This window comes from Helicoverpa zea, chromosome 2 (genome assembly GCF_022581195.2).
Source record: "Helicoverpa zea isolate HzStark_Cry1AcR chromosome 2, ilHelZeax1.1, whole genome shotgun sequence".
In the NCBI taxonomy this organism is placed as follows: domain Eukaryota; kingdom Metazoa; phylum Arthropoda; class Insecta; order Lepidoptera; family Noctuidae; genus Helicoverpa; species Helicoverpa zea.
Genome location: NC_061453.1, coordinates 7,979,814 through 8,005,135, shown reverse-complemented (window position 1 = coordinate 8,005,135; position 25,322 = coordinate 7,979,814). Strand labels below are relative to the sequence as shown.

At 35.3% G+C, this 25,322-nt stretch overlaps 4 protein-coding genes across 5 annotated transcripts in view; 3 read left to right on the top strand and 1 right to left on the bottom strand.

The window, feature by feature from the left end:
• Positions 1 to 206: 206 nt before the first annotated feature.
• On the top strand, positions 207 to 2,356 carry LOC124642376 (glycerophosphodiester phosphodiesterase GDPD6-like). Its single transcript, XM_047180778.1, has 2 exons — positions 207 to 453; positions 866 to 2,356. The coding sequence occupies exon 2, from the start codon at positions 870 to 872 to the stop codon at positions 2,004 to 2,006; it is 1,137 nt and encodes a 378-aa protein (XP_047036734.1). The 5' UTR covers positions 207 to 453; positions 866 to 869; the 3' UTR covers positions 2,007 to 2,356.
• Positions 2,357 to 4,944: 2,588 nt separating this feature from the next.
• LOC124641678 (UDP-glucuronic acid decarboxylase 1) lies at positions 4,945 to 10,279 on the top strand. 2 transcript variants are annotated; one of them, XM_047179854.1, is made up of 9 exons: positions 4,945 to 5,146; positions 5,622 to 5,932; positions 6,720 to 6,899; positions 6,981 to 7,086; positions 7,172 to 7,279; positions 8,283 to 8,470; positions 8,700 to 8,832; positions 9,438 to 9,574; positions 9,947 to 10,279. In XM_047179854.1, the coding sequence occupies exons 1-9, from the start codon at positions 5,086 to 5,088 to the stop codon at positions 10,055 to 10,057; spliced, it is 1,335 nt and encodes a 444-aa protein (XP_047035810.1). In that variant the 5' UTR covers positions 4,945 to 5,085; the 3' UTR covers positions 10,058 to 10,279. The 2 variants fall into 2 exon arrangements, with proteins under 2 accessions (XP_047035810.1, XP_047035802.1); XM_047179846.1 differs by having other exon boundaries at positions 4,946 to 5,146; positions 7,166 to 7,279.
• LOC124641691 (beta-1,3-galactosyltransferase 6) lies at positions 10,260 to 12,727 on the bottom strand. Its single transcript, XM_047179862.1, has 3 exons — positions 11,764 to 12,727; positions 11,115 to 11,305; positions 10,260 to 10,901 (listed from the first exon to the last, which is right to left on the bottom strand). The coding sequence occupies exons 1-3, from the start codon at positions 12,388 to 12,390 to the stop codon at positions 10,628 to 10,630; spliced, it is 1,092 nt and encodes a 363-aa protein (XP_047035818.1). The 5' UTR covers positions 12,391 to 12,727; the 3' UTR covers positions 10,260 to 10,627.
• Positions 12,728 to 13,017: 290 nt separating this feature from the next.
• The window catches only part of LOC124641651 (ATP-binding cassette sub-family C member 4-like), a 31,593-nt gene continuing 19,288 nt past the window's right edge, over positions 13,018 to 25,322 (top strand). Inside the window, exons 1-4 of the mRNA XM_047179823.1 lie at positions 13,018 to 13,407; positions 13,494 to 13,584; positions 13,902 to 13,987; positions 19,001 to 19,157. Of these exons, the coding sequence (XP_047035779.1) occupies positions 13,508 to 13,584; positions 13,902 to 13,987; positions 19,001 to 19,157 (320 nt within the window). The 5' untranslated portion in view covers positions 13,018 to 13,407; positions 13,494 to 13,507. The remainder of the gene's footprint in view (positions 13,408 to 13,493; positions 13,585 to 13,901; positions 13,988 to 19,000; positions 19,158 to 25,322) is intronic.

The following is a 25,322-nucleotide window of genomic DNA, read 5'->3' as shown; positions in this document are numbered from 1 at the left end:
ATAGAACAGAAAAGCTACAACTACCTACCTAGGTATTAGGTACAACATCAATTTGTACTACTAACAGTGCAAGTGGGTAAATCGTTACTCATATGTATCTTGCTTTGTCCTTATTGCATGCTAAATTATATTCGAACATTACCTGTTTTAACTCGCATATAATATGCGTTCAGGCAATTGAATGTTTCAATACTGCAACCTTCTTCGTTAAAATCAAGTTCATACGGAATCTTGTCGGCAGTACTGACGGACGTAAAGACTTAATTAACTTGTGGCTTTTCCTCTTAGTAGCCAGTGCAATCAGTGGTTCGATTCTATACATTAGTTCAGTACTGAACACTTTAGTATATGTCAGTACTTTCATTGTGTTTAGTTGCCTCTTGTCACCCAGTTCGCCTATCTGCGAATGTATCGTTAACATTTACGAGTTACAAAACTGACATCGTTGTTCACGTAAGTATTTATTTTTTATATAATTCGAAAGTGGCCTTGTTTTTAGAAAAAGCATTGTCCGTGCGTTATAGACTGAGGGTTTATTTACAACAGTGAGGCACATAACATGTTCCTAGAGTTTTAAACGGGTTTAACCAAGCCCAGCAGCAAAAATATTCACTAATGTATATTTAATTAAAAACCTGTTTTGATGTTCATAATGTCACATCAGAAGGCTCCAAGAATTAGGACAAGTGACGACTGTCGAAATATTTTTCATATAAACTGTTTGGCTAAGATCAACTAAGTATACTGATTTGTTTAGCATTATAACAGTAAAGGACTATTGTTATTAATTGTAGATGATGTTTACAACGTAGCATATTTCAATTTATTTGTGCAATACTTAATTACGCATAATGCTTGTTTACAGGAAAATGAAAATGGATCAACGGGTATGGATTGCGGTATATAGTATAATAGGCATCGTATACGGCGTACCGTCTGTATTACCAGCGATAAACACTGCAGAGTATGATTCTGAATTTTGTCACCCTCTGGTAATAGGACATCGAGGTGCCAGTGGATATGTCCCGGAACACACCCTCGCATCATACGCGCTAGCAGCACTCATGGGAGCTGACTACGTGGAACCCGATCTAGTCATGACTTCAGACAAACAACTGATCGCTCGACATGATAATGAACTAGGATTAACGACGGACGTTTCTCTGCGCCCTGAGTTTTCGTCTCGCTATCGAAACAAAACTATAGACGGCAACGAAATTAGTGGCTGGTTCACCGAAGACTTCACCCTAGAAGATATAAAAACATTGCGTGCTGTTGAACGCATTCCTGACATTCGGCCTGGCAATGCCCGTTTGAACGGTGCCTTCGAAATTCCAACATTTCAAGAAATTATTGATTTGGTCAAAAGCTTACAAATCAGCCAAAAGAGGGTTATTGGACTTTACCCAGAAATTAAGCACAGCACGTATTTTCAGTCAGTCGGATTACCAATGGAACTGGCAGTTATTGACATTCTTCACCGTAACGGTTATGAAGGATCTCACGCACCAGTGTATATACAGTCGTTTGAAATCAATAATTTAAAGAGCCTTAAAAATATTACACAATTAAGGCTCTTGCAGTTGTACGATAGTAAGTCTATGTCGCCATTCGATCAGATTGTAAGTGGAACTGGCGTCACGTACGGTGACATGGCTACTCCCGATGGTCTTAAGGAAGTAGCAAAGTATGCTTACGCCGTGGGCCCAGACAAGAGCTACATAATTCCCCGTGATGCAAATAATAACCTTGGAGAAGTGACAAGTTTCGTAAGCGATGCTCATGCTGCTGGCTTGAAAGTGCATCCGTACACATTCCGCGCTGAGAACAATTTCTTGCCAGAAGAATACAATAGTGATGTAACTACCAACAAAAATTCTGCTATCGGCAACTTGGCTGCTGAGGTCCAAGCTTATTTTGATGCTGGAATTGACGGTCTATTCTCTGACCAGCCTGATATTCCAGTAAGAACCAGATCCTCATGTACAAGGAAAACACTTCATTGAGAAGCTGTCTGCGCATTGAAACCACCTATACAACAAATAAGAAACTAAATAAGTACAATTTGAATCCATTATTTGACGGGATTTAGTATAGCAACCCAGGTCTGGTGGGTTTTGTAATAAGTGTCTGTTTATTACAAAACCGAGAATTGAGAGTTCAATAAGTACACACTAGGTAAACTTTAATTAGGATATAAATGATTACGAATAGGGATCGTTCTCTTTAAATCGCTTAGGGTTACCTATTGTTGTAATTTAGTTAAGTTCATAATGTAAATAGTACCTATGTATTATTATATACTTTGAAATAACAAATAAGAACAGAACATGAACCTATAAATCTTGAACTAGTACAATACTATTTTATTAATTACTACCTACATGTCTACTTAACGTATAATTAATTAACATATTTAATTAACTGACTAATTTAAGAAACAAAATTTTGAATATTTCTATCAAAACCTCCATTCATATGGAGCCAGAATGTTGTCATCTTCGAAACTAACAGTCGTAAAAGTAATAAGTTATTGTTTTATAGGTACGTTCAACCCAATCGAACGCTTAACTGAGCGTGTATAGGTACATATCAGAATAAACTGATTACAAATACTCTAATACCTGCATCTCAATTATACAATTCAATCTAAGATTATCGCATGTAGCCTTCCTAACTTTAGACTTTAAATTCATACTTATAACATGGTATGTTTTCCTCATGGTCATGGAAAAAGACTGCTTCTTTATGCCGTCTGCTGAGTTTCTAGGACACGTATACGTTTGCATCATAGATAGACTTACACGGTTAATTCAAAAGTTAACTTCGTTACTCGTTAAAGCGTTTAGTTAGTTTGAGGTTACCACTTAAGTTAAGAAAATGAAGAGACGCTAAATTAAATATTTATCTTGATCGTCTCTAAAAGCGATTTCCTACTCACAGATTTTCTTGGCGCGAAGGCAGTGGCAGCAAACCATGTACCGACAGACACATTCTAAGCGACAAAAATCTGTCGGTTTCAAACCTCATTCTTCTATACAGTGGCGGTTTTAACTCTACCAGCGCCCTGGGCGAGATTTCTACGGCGCCTTCCAACTGCATTTCAAACCCGTACGAAAAACTAAGACATTATGTAGTTTCCGATTGCGCGAGCGAAGCGAGCGCGAATTTTTTTTTATAGTTAGCAAGTCTAAGCAAAAATTACGTAAAATGTAGCCCAATCGTACATGAGTTATTGCTGGTTGATGAATGCAAAAACATGGGCAGATGGCTGCTGATTGCGCGAGCGAAGCGAGCGCGAAATTTTTTGTTATATTTTAGAACTGAAAACAAAAATTACTTGACTCTTTGTTGGTATTGGCGCCTGTGTATTAAAATTTTGGGACTCCATGGATGTCCATGGAAACTAGAAGGTACTTTCTTATTAATAAAAGAATTTAAAAACGACGCTACCTTTTTGCTAGGGTAGACTAAAAACTTGTTGAAAAATAAAAACAACTGTAAAGCAAGCCCGAATTTTTTTTAGTTTTGGATCACTAAAAGTCCTAAACATATATAATAAAAGGCGACTGTGAAATGAAGAAGCCGCGAGCGAAGGGAGCGTGAATTTTTTTGAGTATTGGGACATTAAAAGTAGCTGTATATCATAAAAAATGAAAGTGTAAACCAAAGAAACCGCGAGCGCAGCGAGCGCGAAAATTTTTGAGTTTTGGGACATAAAAGTAGTGTTTGTTCGAGAATTTCTCAAATTTAACGCGGAATTAAACACAAATTCGCTTCGGCGCCCCTGAGCCCGCGGCGCCCGGGTTATTCGCACACCCTGCACCATAAGTTAAGACGGCCCTGATGCTATCCATACATTTGGATACAGTTCTTGTAAGTTGCGATCTTTGATGAAATTTAAAACAAAAATAAGAGTAACATTCTGATCAAGGATTGGTTGGGGGCGCCTGCGGCGCCCCCTTATGACCGGCGCCCTGGGCCGTCGCCCAACCGCGCCCTACCCTAAAGCCGCTACTGCTTCTATAGGTAGGTGAGTAGTACCTAGTAAATTGTTCGTAAGTAGGACGTCCAAGCAACGTGGCTCGGAAAAACTGAGCGAAAATAAAAAAAGTTTTGTCCACCGATACTAAAAGCTATTGGGTTGGGTACGTGATAATTATTTAATAAAAACGTATATTTATTTGTGCAGATTAGGAGGATGACCCAGCGCAGTTCTTACGCACATTCTGTCATGCAATATAACAGTTGTGTAATATCCGTTGAATAAAACAACTGATTCGAATCACAACATACCTAGTACTATCTGTCTATCTATCCCTATAAATGCTAATAGCTTCCTTTAATTCTACTCTAGTATTATTTCTTACTAGCTTCTGCCAGCGGTTTCACCCGCATCCCGTGGGAACTACTTCCCGTACCGGTATAAAAAGTAGCCTATAGCCTTCTCGATAAATGGGCTATCTAACACTGAAAGAAATTTTCAAATCGGACCAGTAGTTCTTGAGATTAGCGCGTTCAAACAAACAAACAAACTCTTCAGCTTTATAATATTAATATATAGATGTTAAGATTTACACACTGCTATACTAGCGCCATCTGTGCATCGCTTTCGACCATAGAAGTGATATTATAGATCGTTCCTCACGTACTGAATAAATTATGGAAGAATACATTTCAAAAATATTGTATATTCTATTAATAATATGGAAAATCAATAATCATTTGCTATAATCAACTCTTAGTTATTGCTACATAGCTTGGCAAGAAAGAGTATGTGAGAACTGCAGTATCCAATTTTGTAGCAGTTTAGTATTTGACAAGATATCACAGTGCAAAATCAATCAAAAACAAGCAAGCAAGTCTCGTGACGTTTACTCTTGCTTAAAGGCCCATAGCTAGAATACCAAATTATTGACAGTCAGCTGGAAGTGGTGCTGTCTGTCAGTAGTGTCAACTGTGTCAATGGAAAGGATATGACATTTGTATAACTATTTCAATTTTTCGCTATAAAACCACGTATAACATAAATTCTTATTTAAAATTAGCAATGTGAACGGAAACAGAATCACAGTAAACTCAGAAATGATAAGACAATCTCTGAAACTGAGAAAGACACTAACAGTCTTGGGCATACTTTCTCTATGTAAGTACAATACAATCTGTTTATAAGTTTGCAGAAACGCTCACCGCATTTTTGTGTTGTTTTTGCTTCGTTTATTTGTTTGAATGCCATATGTTTGATTGTAAACTATGCACAAGTGTAGTAAGGGTTTAGTTAACCGATAGTATACACCATTATTGTAGTACTTGTAACTGCGATCGATAATACTCCGTTTTGATTAATATTGATCATAACATTAATTGAAATTAAATAAGCAATTACTAAAATATTGATATATGTACTAAGCGGTATTAGCAGATATTTCACAGTAAAATAGATATTTTACTGTATATTAGTGTATTAAATTTCAATTAATACACAAAATTATATTTAAGCAATTATAACAACATAATGAACTGTTTTGTAGGTCTGAAATAATACATTTTTATTTTAAACTCTAATATAATAATGATTTCTAGTACACAGTAAAGATACATGGTCCTTACATATTTTTCAGTGCTGCTATTATTTTTAATTCTTACAAAAGAAAACAGTGGGGTGCACCAAATAGTAAAAGAGGAGAATGCTGAAAAACTAGAATACAGAGGTTTAAATGGTCTGCCAAAGATGGATAAATTCCCTCAAACAGATATATTGGAGGAGAAGAAAGAAGCCAACACAGTGAATGATGACACAAAACGAGAACTTCTCGAAGCTAGATCGAGGATAGATCAATTAGAAAAGAAAATTGCAATTTTAGAAGGTAGAGTTCCACAGAAGTATCCAGAAGTTAAGTTTCTGGGCTACAAGGAGAGGAAAAGAATATTGGTAAGACATTCATTTATTCACCTTTGTATTTAAGATGTGATTAGAAGCAATCGCTCACATCAGGTCAGATACTCAATTTACACTAAATGACATACAGTTATGGAAAATGTTTAACTATAAAAAGTTAATATAAGTTACAATGCATAATGTAAGACCCAGTAGCACCATTTAACTATTACAGTAACCTTAACCATCAGTATAATTTTTTGCCAGCCATTAGTCAAACTGCCGATTTGACAGCTGAAAATTATTTGTTTATGATTACAGTTAAATGGTGCAACACACTAAATGATTTGTGAAGAGTTTGAACCCATATCTTTATATCAATATCAGAAGTATGATAAGGAAAATAACATTTCCTTAATCTAAAGTCAATACATTACTAAACTAGTAGCCCTTTTGTATAACTGTAGTAATAAGTTTTCATTGTTGGCCCTTATCTTTACAAATGTTGTCTTTATCTTTAAACATATACAACATAAGCAGGGGACTACTTTCTAAGCTACTAGTTCTCTCCACAATCTTTTGTATTGCAAGTGTTAGTTATGTCAGCATTTTCTTTTGAATAAAGATAAATATAACATTTGTTTTTTGTTAGCTACTGTTGTTAGTCTGAGCAGATAATTAAAGATGAAACTCAAATAATTATAAATCTATCAATTAACTAATTTTTGAAACTAGCTACAAATCTTGAATATTATGTATTCTTCTGATTCAAATGATATGTATCAAATGCACCAACAATCGTTGACACCATTTTCCTAACTGATACTATATTGATTTCCAGGTGACCGGTGGTGCAGGATTCGTGGGCTCGCATCTAGTTGACGTACTTATGACACAAGGCCATGAAGTCATTGTAGTGGACAATTTCTTCACTGGCCGCAAACGCAATGTTGAACATTGGTTCGGACACCGCAACTTTGAAATGATTCATCATGATATAGTTAACCCACTTTATGTAGAGGTAATACATCAATATCGTTGTTTAAACAATACACCACTTGAGTTGTAATGGTTACAATATTATATTGTGTTTATTTTCTAGGCAGATGAAATATACCACTTAGCTAGTCCTGCGAGTCCACCACACTACATGCAAAATCCAGTTAAGACCATTAAGACTAATACATTAGGAACAATCAATATGTTAGGTAAGAAATTATAATGTTGTTTAATCATGACTTAACTAGTTTAAAAAATATATATGAAATACAAATTGGTATATTTCAGGTTTAGCACGTCGAGTTGGAGCAAAGATACTGATAGCGAGCACATCAGAAGTGTACGGCGACCCCATGGTGCATCCACAACCTGAATCATACTGGGGTCATGTTAACCCAATAGGTCAGTATAGATTCCATGCCTGTCTATGGGTACTAACCAACATAACGAAAACCTTTGGAATCTTATCAAAATAATTAAATTAATAAAGCCAAATTGATTTTACGCACAATTTGAGTAACTTGATACAGACAACTGATAGCAAACCCGTTATTAAAAGAGGATATGGTATTATTGATGAATAAAAGTAGGTATGTCTAGGTATTATTGTTATTGACTTTACATGGGTGTTCATAATACTTGTTTATATGTTCATTATCATTTCCCAGGTGTTCACATGTGACAATGACCTCCAGTTATTATGTACAAAAGGTTGTCATTGTCATCATATTATCACCTTCTATAAAAACAGTACAAATGGCACAACTAGTGTGCATTTTAAAGTCAATTAGGTACTTTTAAAATACATTGTTAAATTTTAGTGTGTAAGCACTTTTTTAAGGCAAAATAATGAAAACTAACAAAGTCTACAATATCTATGTAAGATTAGTTACAGATGTGCCATAAAATAGTATGCTACATTGCCTCGCATAATAGACAATACTTAATAACTTGTAACAGTGTCAAGTAACGCGTGTGAGATATCTAAAAGCAAGACTTGCTTTACCTACAATTTCAAGGTTGAATTTACAAGTGGACGAGAAACTAGTTTTTTTTTTCTATAGTGGTCGCTAGTTTTAGTTTATCAGTAACTGATGTCAAGGGTTATCTGATGTTAAGGGAATAAATACTATTTGGACTACCCTGTGTAACGAAAACAAAAAATCTGTCTATTTAGCAGTTTTTATAGGTAGTTAATTATTAGGTCATCATCATGAATTTAAGAGCCCAGCGCTTGTCGATGCAGCTCCTTCCATTTACGCCTATCTAAATGGAAGGATAATGTATAGAGTATGAAATTGATTAGAATAAAGAATACATTATATAATGAAAAAAAAAAATGTCGCCTGCAAAAATTTCAAGTCGTTTTAACCGCCATAATTCATAAATACTTTTCAAATTCCAGGGCCGCGGGCATGTTACGACGAGGGCAAGAGAGTTGCGGAGACACTCGCATACTCCTACGCTAAACAAGAGAAAGTGGCGGTCAGAGTCGCTAGAATATTCAACACGTATGGACCGAGGATGCACGTGTCCGATGGAAGAGTGGTTTCTAACTTTATTATGCAAGCACTGCAGAATTTGACTATCACTGTAAGGAGGATTTTATATGTAGTACAGTAACGCATTATATAGTATAACGCTTGTGTCCCTCCAAACGTTATCGCCTTAGTTTAAAAAATGCTAGTTTAGACCTATACTACAGGTCAGAAGACAAGACATATTAGAACTTCTTAGCAAGACTTATTAGAATTTAGACGATTTATTCTCTTGTTTGATGTCGTGCTTAATTGTTCTAAATTACAAAAACCTCTTTTTTCAGGTATATGGCAACGGGAGACAGACCCGTTCCTTCTGTTACGTATCAGATCTCGTTGACGGACTGCTGGCGTTGATGGCTTCCAGTTACACGCTGCCTGTCAACCTCGGCAATCCCGTAGAAAATACTATTCAAGGTAAACAAGCATTTATTGCTATTAACATAGGGAATTGGAAATGATAGAGAGAAATAAAAATTAGCATATGTGAGGAGAGTCGAAAGACATGGCTGCAAGCTGTAAAAAACAAAAGAGGGTATTTTTTGTCAGAATTTAAATAAACTGTGACACTAGCTGGTTTACCGGCTTTATCAAGTGGGTAATTTTAAATTAAACTATAAATAATGGAATTGTACTTTTCATGTTTTCCAAATCATTGAACTTGGGATATCTCAAAATTGATAAAAATGTTATCACGACATTAATTTTTATTCATACGAAAAGTAGGTATAGGTAGGTACTAACTACCTACGAATATACAACTTTTATTCTTCGGCGCATCGCCTTGCCTAGCCTACACATAATTTGCCTAGCCATTCCCCAAAAATATTAGTATCGGCTTTCATACTAAACAGTGTTTTATACGGAGTAACTAATTCCTATCTGACGTCAACCCATTTTCCCGAGCAATACTATACTCCTTTGTAAGGCTTATTGTCAGCCTATCTGACTTCTGTCTATTCCTTTAACTGCCGCAGATATACAAATTCTTTGAACCTTAATTCATAAACCATCGATTTCAGAATTCGCCATGATTATAAAGAATCAAGTTCCGGGCTGCCGGAGCATGGTGGCAAAGGGTGCCCCGGTAGAGGATGACCCGCAGCGGCGCCGGCCCGACATCACAGTAGCTAAAGAACATTTGCATTGGGAACCTAAGGTGAGACACATAAATTTTTCTTCCATACAGCTACAGATATCCTATCATATCAATACGCGACACGCGACACAAATCAATACAAATGTGTACAAACATTTAGTACGCAACGAATTTAGTGGAACTAGCTCGGCGTGTGACGACCGTCGCGTTGATGAAATCCCAATGTCATATACATTTTCCCGTCCTTAATGTGATTTGTAAGAATGCAGTGAAAGGGACTAACTTAAAGCCAGTCTTTTTACATGTGCAGCCTACAGGCCAAGTTCACGCAGCTAGCATATAGGGTTGATAGTAGCATGTCGCCAGAACATTTGAGTTGTTAACATGTGTTTTATTGGACATTCATAAATGATTATTTTTGTTTAATTGCAGGTGTCATTACAAGATGGTCTGCAAAGGACAATTGATTATTTCAAAGAAGAATTGTCAAGGACAACATTTTGCAACAATCAAACGTATATGGATATGAAAAGTCATAATTAGTTTATTTTTTAGTATGTTTATATGTGATATTCGGGTGCCTGTGGGCGGGAGTGTATAAATAACAATAAGAAATCATAACTTTTGTTTAAATATTCTCACTTTTTGTTATTTATGATTCGATGAATACATGGTTACCCCTAAATGACAAATGAGTTGTATATCTAATTTATATTCAATTGTTTAGTTAAAATAAAAATGCACATTTCTCGTAATGTTCGAAAATATTGTGTTTTATTGGTATCAAGGTATAATGCACAATTGACTAGAAACATTTATACCAAAATGGAATATGTAAGGTACTAGATTGTTCACACTGTTCATAATGTTTAGTTATAGATATTTTCAAAAGGTTTCACCTATGAAGCTGCAAGTACTAAAAATAATTTCACACATTTTTGCTTGTGTACTACATAACTAACATTCCACAACATATGAAATACTGAAAATTATTATCCTATAAGAGTTGAACACTATTGGGACCGTGCCCATAATGGAATTATGACTTGATAAAACTAAATACTACACAACCAAAACTAGAATGATCTAGCATATTCTAGAACCAATCACTTATTACTTACAGCACATACTTGGCAAAACATCCCACTTATAAAAATATGATTTTCTTAAGATATTTTCAGTCTTACAAAGTTTTAGGCCATGTGAGTGTACTAATGTCTTGTACAGTTGAAACATGTCAGCAGGCAGTTGTTTGTGTCTGACCAGCATTTGGGTAGAGCAGCCTCGGGACTTCCACTCTGTGTCAAACCTTATGTCATGTACTCTGTTCATGCCATCCAGAGAGGCTGTCCACACTCCCATAGACACATCCTCGGATTTGTAGTGGCTGTAATAAAAGTGTCAGGAAAATTATGAAATAAATAGCATTCACTATAGTTTCTAATATAAAATTAAAATATATTTTATGTACTGATACCAAATAAGTACTTTTAACAGACCATGAATAAAGCTCTACATTCCATAATAAATAATTTACATTGAGCATAATATTATGTATAATAAAAAGAGTAACTATTTTCTTTTAAAAAGATGTTCTTACCCCAAAATGTCAGCATTTTTCCCAATATAGTCAACAATGCTACGAGATATAACGTAGCCACCGCCCAGTGCGTAAGGTAAGTAGTTGTCACACAGGAACCAGTCCTTTTCTTGCCATTTGCCATTCAAGTACACATGAGCTCTGCCATCAAAGTAGCCCCAATACAGACCTTTATATGAGGGGAGATCCTTCTGTAATTTGACAATAAGATTTATTTTAGAGTGTAAGATCTAAGGTTTAAATTGTGACATAATAATATTTTAGTTGGTATGCATTTTATTATATCCATATGAGGGGGTGGTAACTAGTGGTTAAAAGAATTTGTGCTTCAAGTAAGTGTTAATATAAATTATCTAGACACCATTTACCAATAGTGAGGCAAACATGAATGGCATACTGATTTTTGGCAGTTTTTACTGGTAGTCAGAAGCCAGAAAGTCAGACAGCCTGTCTTACCAAGTTTGCCTGAGAAACTGAGGCGACAGGCAGTTTCTCATTGTAAAGCACTGGTACTGAGCTGTATCTTGTTAGACTAGAAGCCAACCCAAACTTAGTTGGAAAAAGACTAGGCAGATGAGGGAAACATTTATGGGAAAGCCACAAATCCTGTATGTGTTCATAATTACTGTTATTTGTGTAGGAAGTTTACCTTGTAAGTAACATATTCACTCAGTTCATGAGCATTCATCTCAGGTGCATATGCTTCCAGATCCTTTATTATCAAATCAACTCTCACAAATGAATCGTCATCACATTTTATTAGGTATTTTAACCTACTCAGATTGGTGCTCAACCATTTCAATGAATGTAACATTTTTACAGCCAGATTCTTATAACTATCTTCAAAGCTGTCTAGTAATAAGAGGTCATTACTCCTATTATTTTCAGTGTTTAGCCTTGTTAATTTTGTTTCAGACAGACCTTGGGTGCCAATTACAAAATAGAATTTGATGAATTCATTTCTGTAATGTTGTTCAATCCAAGTGTGATTCCATTTGTAAAGTTTTTCTCCATTCTCTACAAATATATTATTGGACAATTTCATCCATGTGGCTCTTATTGCATCTCTCTTAGGTTCATTGTCTGGCCCACTTAAAATCAGTACAGCATATTCAATCTTATCCAGAGACTTTTGAGCATCACTCACATCTTTAGCAGCAAGGGCATCGGCACATTCGAGGCGTAACAAACTTAATGTTATACCACAACCAAAATAAAAGCAGAATATACCGGCTAAAATCATACTTTTATATCTTCGTATAAAAGACACGTACATTTTTAATACTCCAGTACCGGAAAGTATTTACATTCTTGTTCTAACACAATCTCGCTGAAATAGCACACTTACAATCATTAATCATATATTTATTTAGTAACTGCTAGTCTGAACAAGGGCTATTCTATTTATATCCATAGTCAAAGCTCCATTTATTTGAATGCTCTCACAAATCATTTCAATGATACACAACACAAACCAATGTTTTGATTGGATTGATTAAAAATTTGACACCAACCAAGGCAAAATTTTTAAAACTGTCAGTGTCACGTTCTCAGTTCTGTCAATAGATAGAAACAAAAACTTAATTTAACCCTGTAATGGCCCAAAAAACAACTGACCTACCTACTGGCTCGTACTTTCACATGCCAGTGACCATAGACTTAGCATTCCGCTTCCGCCGTCCCAGTGCATTAGAAACCGCATTGGAAACTCTTTCTTTTTTCTTTTAATACAATAGACTCAATAATAATCGCGGGTACTCTACTGAAAGTCTCATTTGTTACCAATGGGAACTATTCGTTATGTTCTAGAGAATATCAGTTGATAGAATTAGTCATGAAGTTAGCAACAGGCTAGGTGACAGATGGCTTTCAATCCGTCTGTCATTTAGTCCTGTCAAATCATCACTACAATTTTTATTTTAGCAAGCAGTAAAAAATTAGCGGTGGCCGTGAACGGAGTGGTTATTTAAAACTATGACAGGATAATAAAATTGTACGAACTATTTCCAAAAGTGAACTTGTTGCCTATCGCTAGTCTTAATTATTCAGTTTGATAGATTTTAACAACTTTGTCGAAATACATAAGTGACTTACAATAATTCGAATTTACATCGACGGGTACATTATAAAAAAGATATTACCTGCCGTGTGGGTAAAAAATAAATAATAAGTAGGCAGTGCACATTTTTAAAGCGTAACCGTGTCTAAGTGGAACTGTGTGCCGGTGCACAGGTCATGCGTTTGCCCGTCTTGTAAGGTTAAAGAACCATACCGTCTGTCTAGGACTGCTACGGTAAGTATTTATAGCATACCATTCTCCTAATTTTAATCCGAACCGTTTAAAAACTTTTAAATTAATATTCTATTCTCACTTTGCAGGTACCCACTGAATAATGGAGGCGTTAGATAAAAAATCCCGTCCTCCGCATCCCAGAGCGAAAGCTAACCCATTGTCTGCTCTCACTTTCACGTAAGTTTCAGTTTTATGAATGGAAGTGCCTTTATAATTTTAATTTGGCATACTCTAGAAACATTTTTATATGAGACCACCCTCTTTTTTGTAAAGAAAAAATCTTTCCAGAAGTATTTTAGAATGATATAATAAAATAAAGATTTAGTTGATATTTAAATGAAACTGCTAAAGTTTAGGTTTAGCAAATAAATTGTGATCACACTTCCAGCATAAAATTCTATAAATTCTAGAACTTACCGTAAACAATAATTAGGAAGTTGGTAGGTTACCATGTGGTCATTCATGTAATTTGTTTTTAATTTAAATGTTTTTAGATGGACCTTGCCTATATTCTGGAGTGGGATTAAAAGAGAGTTGGAAGAACAAGATCTGTATGAACCACTAGCTGAACACTCATCTGGTAAGGAACCTAAGATCATCCTTTTAACCTTGTCCCAATTTTATTTGGAGTCCGTGCACCACGTTTTATCCATCTTTACTTTTCTATCTGCTGTCATCTCACAAGGAACTAGTTTTATTCATTGAAATAAATCAGGGAAGTATGAGTCTTACCTGCAAATTTACAACCCTCTGCATATTTTTTTATTGTTGTATTGATAAAATGAATACTGGTATTATACTTAAAGTGTGAATTTTGTTGAACACAATCTTCTATTGTGTTTTGTGTTGTCTATTTTATTTAGGGTCTTGTTTTTATGCATGCAAGTTGCAGTTAGAATCATAAGCCATAGGATGGCTGATCACTTGAGTTCAGTATTTAATAGTATTGTACCTAGTTATGGCCTGCTTGCTTAGTTTTAGAAAAGTTTTGAACTAATATACCAGTATGTTTCATTTAAAATTATTAGCAGTATAGAATAATTTTTTCAACATTCCTACCCTACCTCTAAATAAAAAAAATGTTGGTAGTTTAAAAACAAGGCTTAATGACCTCCCATCATGCTAACCATATCACTGGAAATATATTTTATCCTTTTTCGACTGAAATTCTGTTTAATTAATTCTGTTTGAGATTATAAAAAACTATTAAAATCTTGTACAGCTTTGGTGCACGTTGTATTATTTCACATTCGGATTTTATAATTGTAGGGCCGTTGCGCAACTGTATCGGGTCTGAAACCGAGAATTATCGGTATTATACGTCGCGAGTTAACTTTATACTTTCCTAGTTCCCACGCATTATATCTTCTACTAAAGTTACCGTGTTCTCAGATTCCGAGGGTATATAGAGCGAAAACGCGCTAACGATAAGGAATTTAGAATACCGGCAGCCGATACATTTGCGTAGACCAGAAGCTTTCGTATTTCACAATGTTTTGTAAAATAATGTGTCATATGCATAATATAAAAATACGGACCACATCAAACCTGGCGAGAAGTTCTTATAGGTATATCAAATTACTTTAGCTGCAGATAAATGTTTTGCTTATACAAATTACTCTAAAATTAAATTAATATATTACTAGAAGTGGCCAGGGGCCAGGCGAACGAAAGGGATTTGGTTTCAAAAAATATGGTAGGTAACGGATCGATTCTTCACAAAATGTCTTGGAATAATTTCAACACGCGTTTCTAGGGAACCGTTTCGCACACCCGGATAGTAAGAGCCTAATTGCCCGTTACAAGATTGAAGCTTCCACGGAGTATCATTGAATGCACCTACACATTTTAATAATACGACTGTTTTTTTAGAGTTCAAGGCAGATCAGTAACAATTAATCATAAGTTCAGGTAGAATTTGCTAATACTAAAAATCCTGTCTAACTAGTTTGACCAAGTTAGCACGTGGAAAAAAAGAATAGACTTATAGACTCAAAAAAGTTTATCATTCATAGAGAAGTATTGGTCAATAAATTAAAATCAGTTCCTTATCTCATGGTATGAAATATTGTTCAAACATTAATAATAGTCACAACTTCTATATAAAAGTTTATATGTATCTAGTTATTTCCGTTGAACCACAATGAATAAAACAAACACACATAATCGTTGGCTGAATCCTCTGATTACATAGTGAGCGTAGATATCACATTGTTCTTGCTTTAATTGTCGTGGTATGTCTCTTCAATTACCCAGAGGCAACCGCTACAACTCAAGAACAATACGATAGTTAAATAAGCGTCATTGAACTTACTTGACAGATCGACTAAACAAAGCAGTAAGTATTAAAATTTTAGCTAAAGCTAAGCTAAAATTTCTCCTAGTCCTATATTATGTTTTACGCAGGTAGAAGTTTATTTGAAAGATCGGCATTAATAAGTTCCCTCCCTTTACTTTTACGTTTGCTTAGATGGGTTAAACGAGCGTAATGTATCGTTCCCAACCGGATCAAGTTACATCATTGTCCGCATAAAACCCTTAGAAGTGTATTCGGTCAGGTGTGTTCCAGAATTTGTAACTTCAACAAAATATTTAATTATGTATCACGATTTGTAAACGGACAATTTTTATTAGCAACGAAACGAATGCCACTTTACGTTTTTCCATGACTGATATACAGTTCAATTTCAATAAATAACAAAAATAAATATTAAAAAAAAAAACTGTGTAACCCACTTACTTTGTGTTTGCTTTATTCGCTATTATTATATCAATTTTTTACGGATTGAATAAAAAATAACCCAAACCTAAAATGACCTGCGCATAGAACAGAGATGGCAACAGTTTGAAAACCTGTTTATTCATTTCTGAGTATACCCTTCAATCCCTGACAAAACCTGTGGCAATTTCCTGGAATCGGATATTTTTGCACAACACACGCAAACACGTTCGTCCCACTATACTAGATATATAGTATCAAATCTAGAATAGGTCTTATCCATAATGCCCTAGTCCATTTTAGATAAATGGCATTATACGAATATGAGCAAGTTTGCGTGTTACGATATCAACAAAAGAGGGTAGCTTTGAATTTTGCAGAAAGCATTTCTTGGGGTAATATATTCCCGCCAGTCCCATATGTATACTATAAAGTATGTTATTGTTTATGTATACGATTGTAAACAATATCAGAATCAATAACTGGTCCGCAACAAGAAGATAATCATTTAGACCCTCGTTGACGCACTGTCTGGCGTCTGCAAGTTTAATGTCCAATGTATTGCCTCTCAATTCGTATATTTACAACATCTTTAAGAGATCGTAATCTTGGATACTAATGTTGTTTTGTCGCCTGAATAAGAAAAAATGCCACGTGAATGAATTGCTTATCAGTTCAGACATTGGTCATTGAAGCAGGTAAACTAACATTTTTAATCTCATTGAGACTATTTGCTGTGAGTTCGTGTTTGCCAGTATGTATAGGAATTATGATAGTAGAAGAAATCGCTGTTAGTTACATATTGGATTAGATCTAGACACACGGCAGTGTGTCCGCCAAGTTCGAGCAAAAAAAAGCGACACCGGCCGTGGGTTATATTACACGAACCATTTCGGGCCAAATTCTACCCCCCTATAACTCAAAATCTATTTTATTTACGCATATAAAATTTCTAGTATTTGTTGAGACCCCCTCACTTATCTAAAATACAAAATTTCATTAATATATCTTTTGTAGGTCTTGAGATATTGACGTCAGAAAATCGCTATTTTTACTATACACTCACTGACTGACTGACTGACTCACTCATCAAAAACCTAGACCACTTCCAAACTTCCAATGGTCGTATTGACTTGAAATTTGGCATGGAGGTAGGTCTTTATGTCAAGGTAAAGGGAAAAATCTGAAAATGGCCAAGTGTGAGTCAGTTTCAAAATAATGAAGGTGTTTTATACCCGGTGTAAATTTATACCCCTAAGGAACTAAAACGAACTAAATTTATCTATATTTATATAATATATCTTCGAATGGTCGTACCGATCTGAAATTCGTTACAAAGGTTTGTATTTAGTCAAAGTAAAGTAAAAATCTGAAAACGGCCAAGTGTGAATCACTTTCGAAAATAACGAATGTGTAACTTTGATCCACGAACATAATATATGATAACATGTCATGTCAGTCAGTTGGTAAATCTAGTCCATTTAGTTAATCTAGTTCATTTCTTTGTAAGAAGCATAGTGCATATTCAAAAATCTGAAAGATAGTATAAATGAGACATTTCCTTAACTAACTTAATCATAAGAAAAAAATAAAATAAACAACCTTACAAAAATAAATGAAATCCCACCCAAAACAAAAATGTGAAAGGTTGCCAAGTTCCATAATATGGGAATGCTCCGCCTATAAAAGAAGTGAGATCTGAATAAGTACCAAGTTCCATACAAATACCTCAGTTAAAAATAGTTACTTTTTAATGATGTTACTTGGCAAGTTTTAATAGAAAATTATATACTTGATTCATTGCGTCTAGTAGGTTTATAACAAGGTGTGTGAAAACTTGCCAAGAACCATCATTAAAACGTAACTATTTTTAACTGAGGTATTTGTATGGAACTTGGTACTTATTCAGATCTCACTTCTTTTATAGGCGGAGCATTCCCATATTATGGAACTTGGCAACCTTTCACATTTTTGTTTTGGGTGGGATTTTATGTACATTAAATACCGGCTTACCTGATTACTGTTCCAACGAAAAAGGTAGAAAAGTTTAAATGATGAACATTTTTTTACACTCCGAATGTCTACTTTGCAGCGCTTCGTGGTAATTTTTGATTAATGCTGACACATATTGTTATTATCCTCTTTTTATCACCAAATACATATTGTGTGAAATGAAAATTCGTCATAAAAAACCATGTAAAAAAAATTGTGTCAGTAAACATTAAGAAGGTGCTTAACGAACTCAAGACTAAGGTCCGCGAACAAAGGGCAAAGTCCGTAGCAAATACGCCTTTGATTTTTACTAGTAAAGTACACGAAGTAAGGTAACTAACTGATGTTGCAATATAAATGATACTTATCGATTGGCGCGTGTAATAGGACAAGATGACTTTGTTCACAATGATTAAGCATGTCCAGGCTATACGTAAATACTCAGCTGAGAGTTTGTTTGCTTTGGAAGGTAAACACTATCGCAAAAGGGACGAGGTCATTGAAAATATTAATGTAGGTAGGTAGCAAAATATTATATCTACCTGTTGAAACTGATCTCTTTGGGTTAAGCCGAAAATGTCAATATGGATCAGCAAGATTTGATCTCAGGTTAATATTTTAGGATATTATTATTATCTAAGTCGAATATAACTTTGCTTGCATCGTAAAACTAGCGAACGCAAAACCTAATGATGAATTACACTTTATAGCGTCGAAGGATCGTATCCAAGCGTTGCGCAATTGGAATGTTAATAAACCTCAAGATTACAGTTGCTAGTGGTACTCATGGAGGCATTTAGGTCTTCCGAAGCTAATGACTTCCCATGAACTTTAGAATGAACTATATAAATATTATAAGTAATAAATGTTTTCCATCATCAGGACCACTGGGTGATAAGTTCGCGCGACTATGGGAGGAAGAGGTCCAACGTGCGGGCGGCAAGAGGAAACCCAGTTTGTTACGAGTAATTTTAAGAGCGTATGCAGCAAGATGTATGCTGTACGGATTTGTGCTACTAGTCATGGAGTGCGGAATCAGGTAAGGCAAACCAGATTTTTGTCGCCACAAAACATTGCTAACAATTGACGATTGGTTTTTCAATGTAAACATGACTTTGTATTTTATCATTTTTGTTTGATCATACTTTAACAGTGTCAATAAGCCAGTCAAGTACCTACCTGGGAAATCCCGGGCCCGGAGCAAAGTTCAAATCGTTTGCTGTTTTTCATCTATAAATTGAACTGACGCGCAATCCTCTTGCATTGAAAATCGGCCAAGGCCATATTGAAGTTCAGTAAAATGATGCTGATAACATTGTTTCAGTGCTGTTGTATAATAGTATAGTAATATAAAAGTCATGTTCGATTTCCTGTATTTGTGTTGTGTTTGACAGAAGGCATTAACATTGATAAGATAAGAACTTCGATCAATATGCAGCGTTTCGATCTAAACTTTACTACTAATAAGGTTGCTTTAAAGCTTACTTTGTTGGCTAAGTACTAAGTAAGTGATATGTTTTAAAAACTGGTACGGTAGACCGCACATGAGTGGTAACTGTCATGCACCTTAACTCAATAGTAATAAGTACGATTTTCCTATAAAACTGTTACCACTGACCTGAAGTTGACTGTACTATAAATTGGCATTGGCATAATATATTTACAATTATCACGTTATGTGTGAAATATTTAGTGTAAATGATCTTCTGGGGTATTTGTTCACGTTTCCCAGAATACTTCATGACTCAGGATGCCTTTCTGAAAACTTGATTTCTATCCGATTCAGACAATACAATAGAACTCGCGAGAAACCAATAAAGCCAATAGGTACTCGTTAAAAGTTGTGGCACAATTTAATTAGTTTTATCTGCTAGTGACATAGGTATTTAGTAGGTACGGTTCGATGCGATATCATGCCATATACATAGAATAAGGAAACTCATCTATGTTTACAGTCAATATTTCTAGTTTCATGTTTACCAGATCCCGGCAAATTTTGAGTCATACTTAATTCAAAATATGCCCAGTCATGAGCAGCCCTCAGCTTGGTATCACATATGCAAAACATAATACCGTCGTAATAATATTACCGATTTGTTTATATTAAAAGGTGATTAACACTATGAATCAAATGTTTTTCATATTTTTGTGCAATAATATTCATAATATTCGAAAGATAAATAAGGTGAAAATGTTGCGAGATTATTGACTTCATTATTGTTTATTTTTGTGGCATATCACAGACCCTAGGACCTTTTGACTTCGTGTCAGTCAAATGTGATGTCAGAAATGGCGTGTGAAACTAGAACATTTTTAGCTTATTTAAGTATGTATCTCCCGAGTTTGAGTTTCATAGAGATCTGTATATTTGACCAAAATACTATCGCCCTTGGGTAAAAATATGACATGATCGAGGTGAGGAGCAGCTTTCAACTACGATTTTTAGTTTCCGAACGGTATTATTTCATATCAGTATTCTAAAAGCTACTAGCTGAGCTGACGATAGAACGTGCTTAGATAAAGCCGATAAAGGCTCGCCTTTCTGTTATAAACAAATGTATGTTAAAAAGTTAAAATCATTTCCAACTTACTCGTAGTAAAAAACGATGCCCGTGTAAAGGTCGGTATTTCATGGCCTTCAAAATATAAGTGATAAATATTCAGTATTTCCGCATCGTCATTGCATCACAACTATTCACAACTCTTTGACACACTTGCTAAAATCCCAAACAGATGTTTGAGAAATCAGTTAGTGTTAGCGGAATCGGATTTTCCTGCTAATGATGTCCGTTCTGCCTAAAACCTGATACACTATTTTGAGTTTCTAATATTACTATAACATGGGAAACTTGTAAAATGGGGTTAACGCACGTGTCCAGCCGTACCATGCACGGCTGTCGCGTCCTAATTTGCTCATAAACTTCAAAAAAAGATTTTCGGATGTAAACTCCCACTCAGTATTTATTTATGCAATGATTTGCATATTAAAAAAAGTTGGAATAAATTAACTTTTAACTTAGCCTTTGATAAGAGCTACAAACATGAGTGATCATATGACATCGATGCTCAACGAGGAAATGCCTCACCTATGTACCGTAGTACCTTGTATTGTGTCGAGAGTCGAGGTCCGTGCTGTACTCGGCCGTCGCCACGGTGACGTAAAAATTCAACAATCGTCATGCCAAGTCACTGTAAGAGCGATCGCACACTGCCATGCTATTTCATTTACGGCGCGGTTCTATGATCGCGTTGATTTCATAGCACATTCTCACCATGAAATTATTTTTACACCTGTGAAGTTTATCAATATTTTCTCCACGTCGAAAGAATTTATAAGATGTTTTTTGGATAAAATGAAGATAAAGTATTTTTTGTCAATTTAGTAATTACGGTAGTATCCAATTTTAAACATAATGAAAAAACGTTACAATATTATAACAATAAATAGGCGCAATGGTACCTATTATCGCAGTGCATGCACTGTACGACGTACGTACTATCATAGGAATTCACACATGGTATTCAGCATTTACAATAAATGCGACAGTACAGTTAGAATTGCCTTCCTCATAATTCACTGCATAAGTATCTAATCAAACGCATGACTTGGAAAAATATCCGAAAATAGCAATTTGACGACTACTTATCGCAAATGAGCGGAAATCGATACCCCTAACACTGTTCTAAGTATGTATAGAACACTGATGAAATCAAGGTTAGACGTAGATATATAACAGGTGAGAATAATACATGATATACCTATAGTGTTTCTAAGAAACAATGTCACCAAAGTAATTGGATGGTAACCCTAAAAGTGAGAAACCTTATATGATTAATGTCCCTAAAGGAGGTTGCGTAACAAATTAATTTTCCTCCAATTTCTTGTTAGAAGATTGTATTACACACATGAGCATGATGGACGGTTGTACGAGGACAGCCATTAACCGGCGATTACTTTACACGGGTAATGGAGGCGAACACGTAAACATACAATGATAAATATAATAAGAAAAACGTCCAGCTGTGAGACGATTTGTATGGAGCGGCATTGACTTGCTATTGTCGGCATGACTACCTAATTAACATGTATGACACTTTTTTTACCCACTCTTAGTAATGTTCCTTCGTCCATTGTAGCGTGATTGTAACGTGTTTAAGCATCTAAGTAACACCCTCGATTTAGATAGTCATTAAAAATGAACAGAGTACCTAATTATCTCTAAACTGTATCTACTTACCTATGTAATAATGAATCAAATTTTCTTAATTTTCAAGTATGGGGTGCTAGCAGATAAAATTTTGGACATAGAAATTACGGTTTAATTATAAAATTAAATTAAATTTATGCATTTCAAAGTTACTAATGAAGTACCAACATGTGTACCTACTTTTGTTTTCTAAACACGTGCAGAAGAGTTCCTCGACATAATGCGTGACCGACTTTGTTGTTCAAATAGATTGGACAATTACCAGCAATATGATTCAACTGGATTGGGATTCTGCAGCCCTGCTTCGCCAATCGGAACCAATTTATTAATTACCATGTGACAATGTTTTTTTTTAATAGTTTTTCATTAACATAAATCATCGTTTAAAACGAGTAGTCACGATTTCTGGGGAAATACCTCATCTAAATGACTTATCATGTCTCCTACGCGAATTTTAACTGCGTGATTCAGGTATTTATTGCTTGAAGGTCAAGTAACGTAGGAAGATAGATTTCAGGTTAAACGCGTGCTCGTAATAAGTATAGGCTACTGGCAAACAACATAGCCTGTAGACGTCACCGTTGTTTGCTCGTGACCTCGGCATTGTGATGTCTGCCGTATTATCTAACACGTCGGTCGGTAAGTCAAAAGACGCCAGCCAAACAGGTCATTAATCCTTCGACCGTTAGCGGATTCATCCATTCGCGCATCGTACTTCGATAACATGTAATCTGTTTATTTGTTTTGACTGTATTGCACAATTACCTACTATTAATTTCTGAAAAATTCTGAAATTGTGCATTTTTTGGTAGATTACTTAGCTTTCTCAAAACATTTTGAGACTTGATTGTTCCATCTATTGGTCGAAGTCCAATTTTAATAGTAATTTTAAATCATATTGTATAAGCAACTTTGTTGCCATTTTGCAACAGATATAAATTGTTCCAAAAATAACTAAAGATTTCCACTATTACGTACGCCGTCTTCGTAATATGAAAACCACGACACTTGCCAATTCCCATTGATCGATACGTTAATGTTTCTTCTCACACTAGACTCACAAGACAATGCTTTTCTTTACGTTTTATTATATGACGAAATAATCGAATATTTATATAATAACGACATTGTTATTCAACCTTTCTCTATTTAGGTTTCAAAGGACTTTATTTCATTGTAACACGTGTAAATTTTAATAAAGAAACTATTCAGTGTAATGTGCTAAAAAGTGCAAATTATTAAATGTAGCTTCATACTTTACGACTAATTCAAGGACGGAAACAACTGAAAGCAAGTCAGTCGAAGCAGAAATGAACTGATCGATAATTAGTTAGAACCAAACTAAAAATAAAACTATTGATTTCCTGTGTGACTATAATAAGAATTATTTGGCAAACTGAAACCGTATTACAATAATTTAATATTCATTGATTTACTTGTGTTCATACATCTAATTATCTAATACGACAGACAGCAGAACAGTGGCAAACACGTGCTGTTGCCTGCGTATGCCGTTCCTTAGTAACTTTGGAAAACCACAACAAATAGTCAGAGACTTTGTGAGTGTCTCAATGCTCCAAAAAAGATTACGGCTTATCGAATGCTACATTTTATGGCTTGCATTAAATATCTAGGTAGTAGCGCCCTGTTGATGGCTTTTCTAAAAAGTTTCTAGTTGAAATGGTTCTAAGAAAAATAACTGTCTTAGCAAAAAACATATGAATGGTGACCCAGGTCGCCGTGAATGATTAACAACTAAGTGGACTTCGTACTTTATACTTAGCGCCATGAATTTGATAATTTTATTTATGTTAAATGGGTATAACATATTCTCACAATTCCTGATTTATTGACAACCTTTGATCCTGGCTCTTGAATGAGTCCAAAGTTCCAATATTAAGTATAAGTAAATTATAAACATAGAATTTTATTTTCTATTGTGATGAAAATTTATGAAAAAAGGGACACATGATTTTATAAAATTAATATTTATTAACTTTGAGTGTTTGTTAATTATAAAACTACTATTACTGCACCACGTATAAGACAGCTACGATTATTCCAAGTAACCCATCATAACGTAAATATACACAAGACTAAGGCGGCCAACTTTCCGAAAACTGAATGCGGGACTTAACCTTTCGTGAAAAGGGGGGGGGAAGGGGGGCATTGAAAAATGATCGGACGGAACTGATAAAATAAAAACCGTAAGCAAAAAGCTATAATTTAACCTATCAATATCGTGTCACAGCGTGCACTAATGTCTTATTTTCAAAATCATTAGGCCTTACGAGTTCAGTAGAAAAAAAGAGAACGCGATTATATTATAAGTAATCTGTGTTCCTGCACTGTTGAGCGTGCGCGCAGGTGGGTGTTGTGTAGAAGCGTGGTAGAAAAATAGGGATGCGGGACATGCGGGACGCATACAACGTTTTGCGGGACTATTTTACTAATAATTTCAAAACGGGATTTCGTCAAGCATTGCGGGACGGTCCCGCAGAATGCGGGACGGTTGGCCGCCTTACACAAGACACAATGGCGAATGCATAGTGTCTATGATTACACCACAGAGGTTGAAAAGGCGGTAAACCCTAGTTTACACAGTTGCGAAACGCTACAGTTTATTCAGCATTGTAATAAATGATTCAGAGGCGCGACCTACTGCGTTATCTGTTTGATCATTAAGAGCTTGTATTACGCGATGAGAAGCGTCGATGCAATTCCACACTGTCTACAATCAATGTGCCTTCCTGTGTACTTCGGACCAGCCGGCTTATTGTCATGTATTAAATGTTTGTGACTAATGCTTGGCGCTATATGCGCCACGTCCCAGCTATTTGACGCACAGCTGCGGTTTTCCGCGCGCTTTTTGGTTATCCGTTCCTTTGTTTGTTGAATGTTTACCTACTTTCATATTTAGATCCTTAATACGGAAAGTTATTGTTTATTGATTGAAAATTCAGAATTCGATTGACGTAAAGACCTGACAAGTGATA

Coding starts and splice junctions, on each gene's coding strand:
- LOC124642376 (XM_047180778.1), top strand. CDS start 870: ATGAAAATGGATCAACGGGTATGGATTGCGGTATATAGTATAATAGGC.
- LOC124641678 (XM_047179846.1), top strand. CDS start 5,086: ATGATAAGACAATCTCTGAAACTGAGAAAGACACTAACAGTCTTGGGC. Junction 7,280..8,282: donor GGGTCATGTTAACCCAATAG/GTCAGTATAGAT, acceptor TTCAAATTCCAG/GGCCGCGGGCATGTTACGAC. Junction 9,575..9,946: donor ATTTGCATTGGGAACCTAAG/GTGAGACACATA, acceptor GTTTAATTGCAG/GTGTCATTACAAGATGGTCT.
- LOC124641691 (XM_047179862.1), bottom strand. CDS start 12,390: ATGTACGTGTCTTTTATACGAAGATATAAAAGTATGATTTTAGCCGGT. Junction 11,306..11,763: donor GTGAATATGTTACTTACAAG/GTAAACTTCCTA, acceptor GTCAAATTACAG/AAGGATCTCCCCTCATATAA. Junction 10,902..11,114: donor AAAAATGCTGACATTTTGGG/GTAAGAACATCT, acceptor CTTTTATTACAG/CCACTACAAATCCGAGGATG.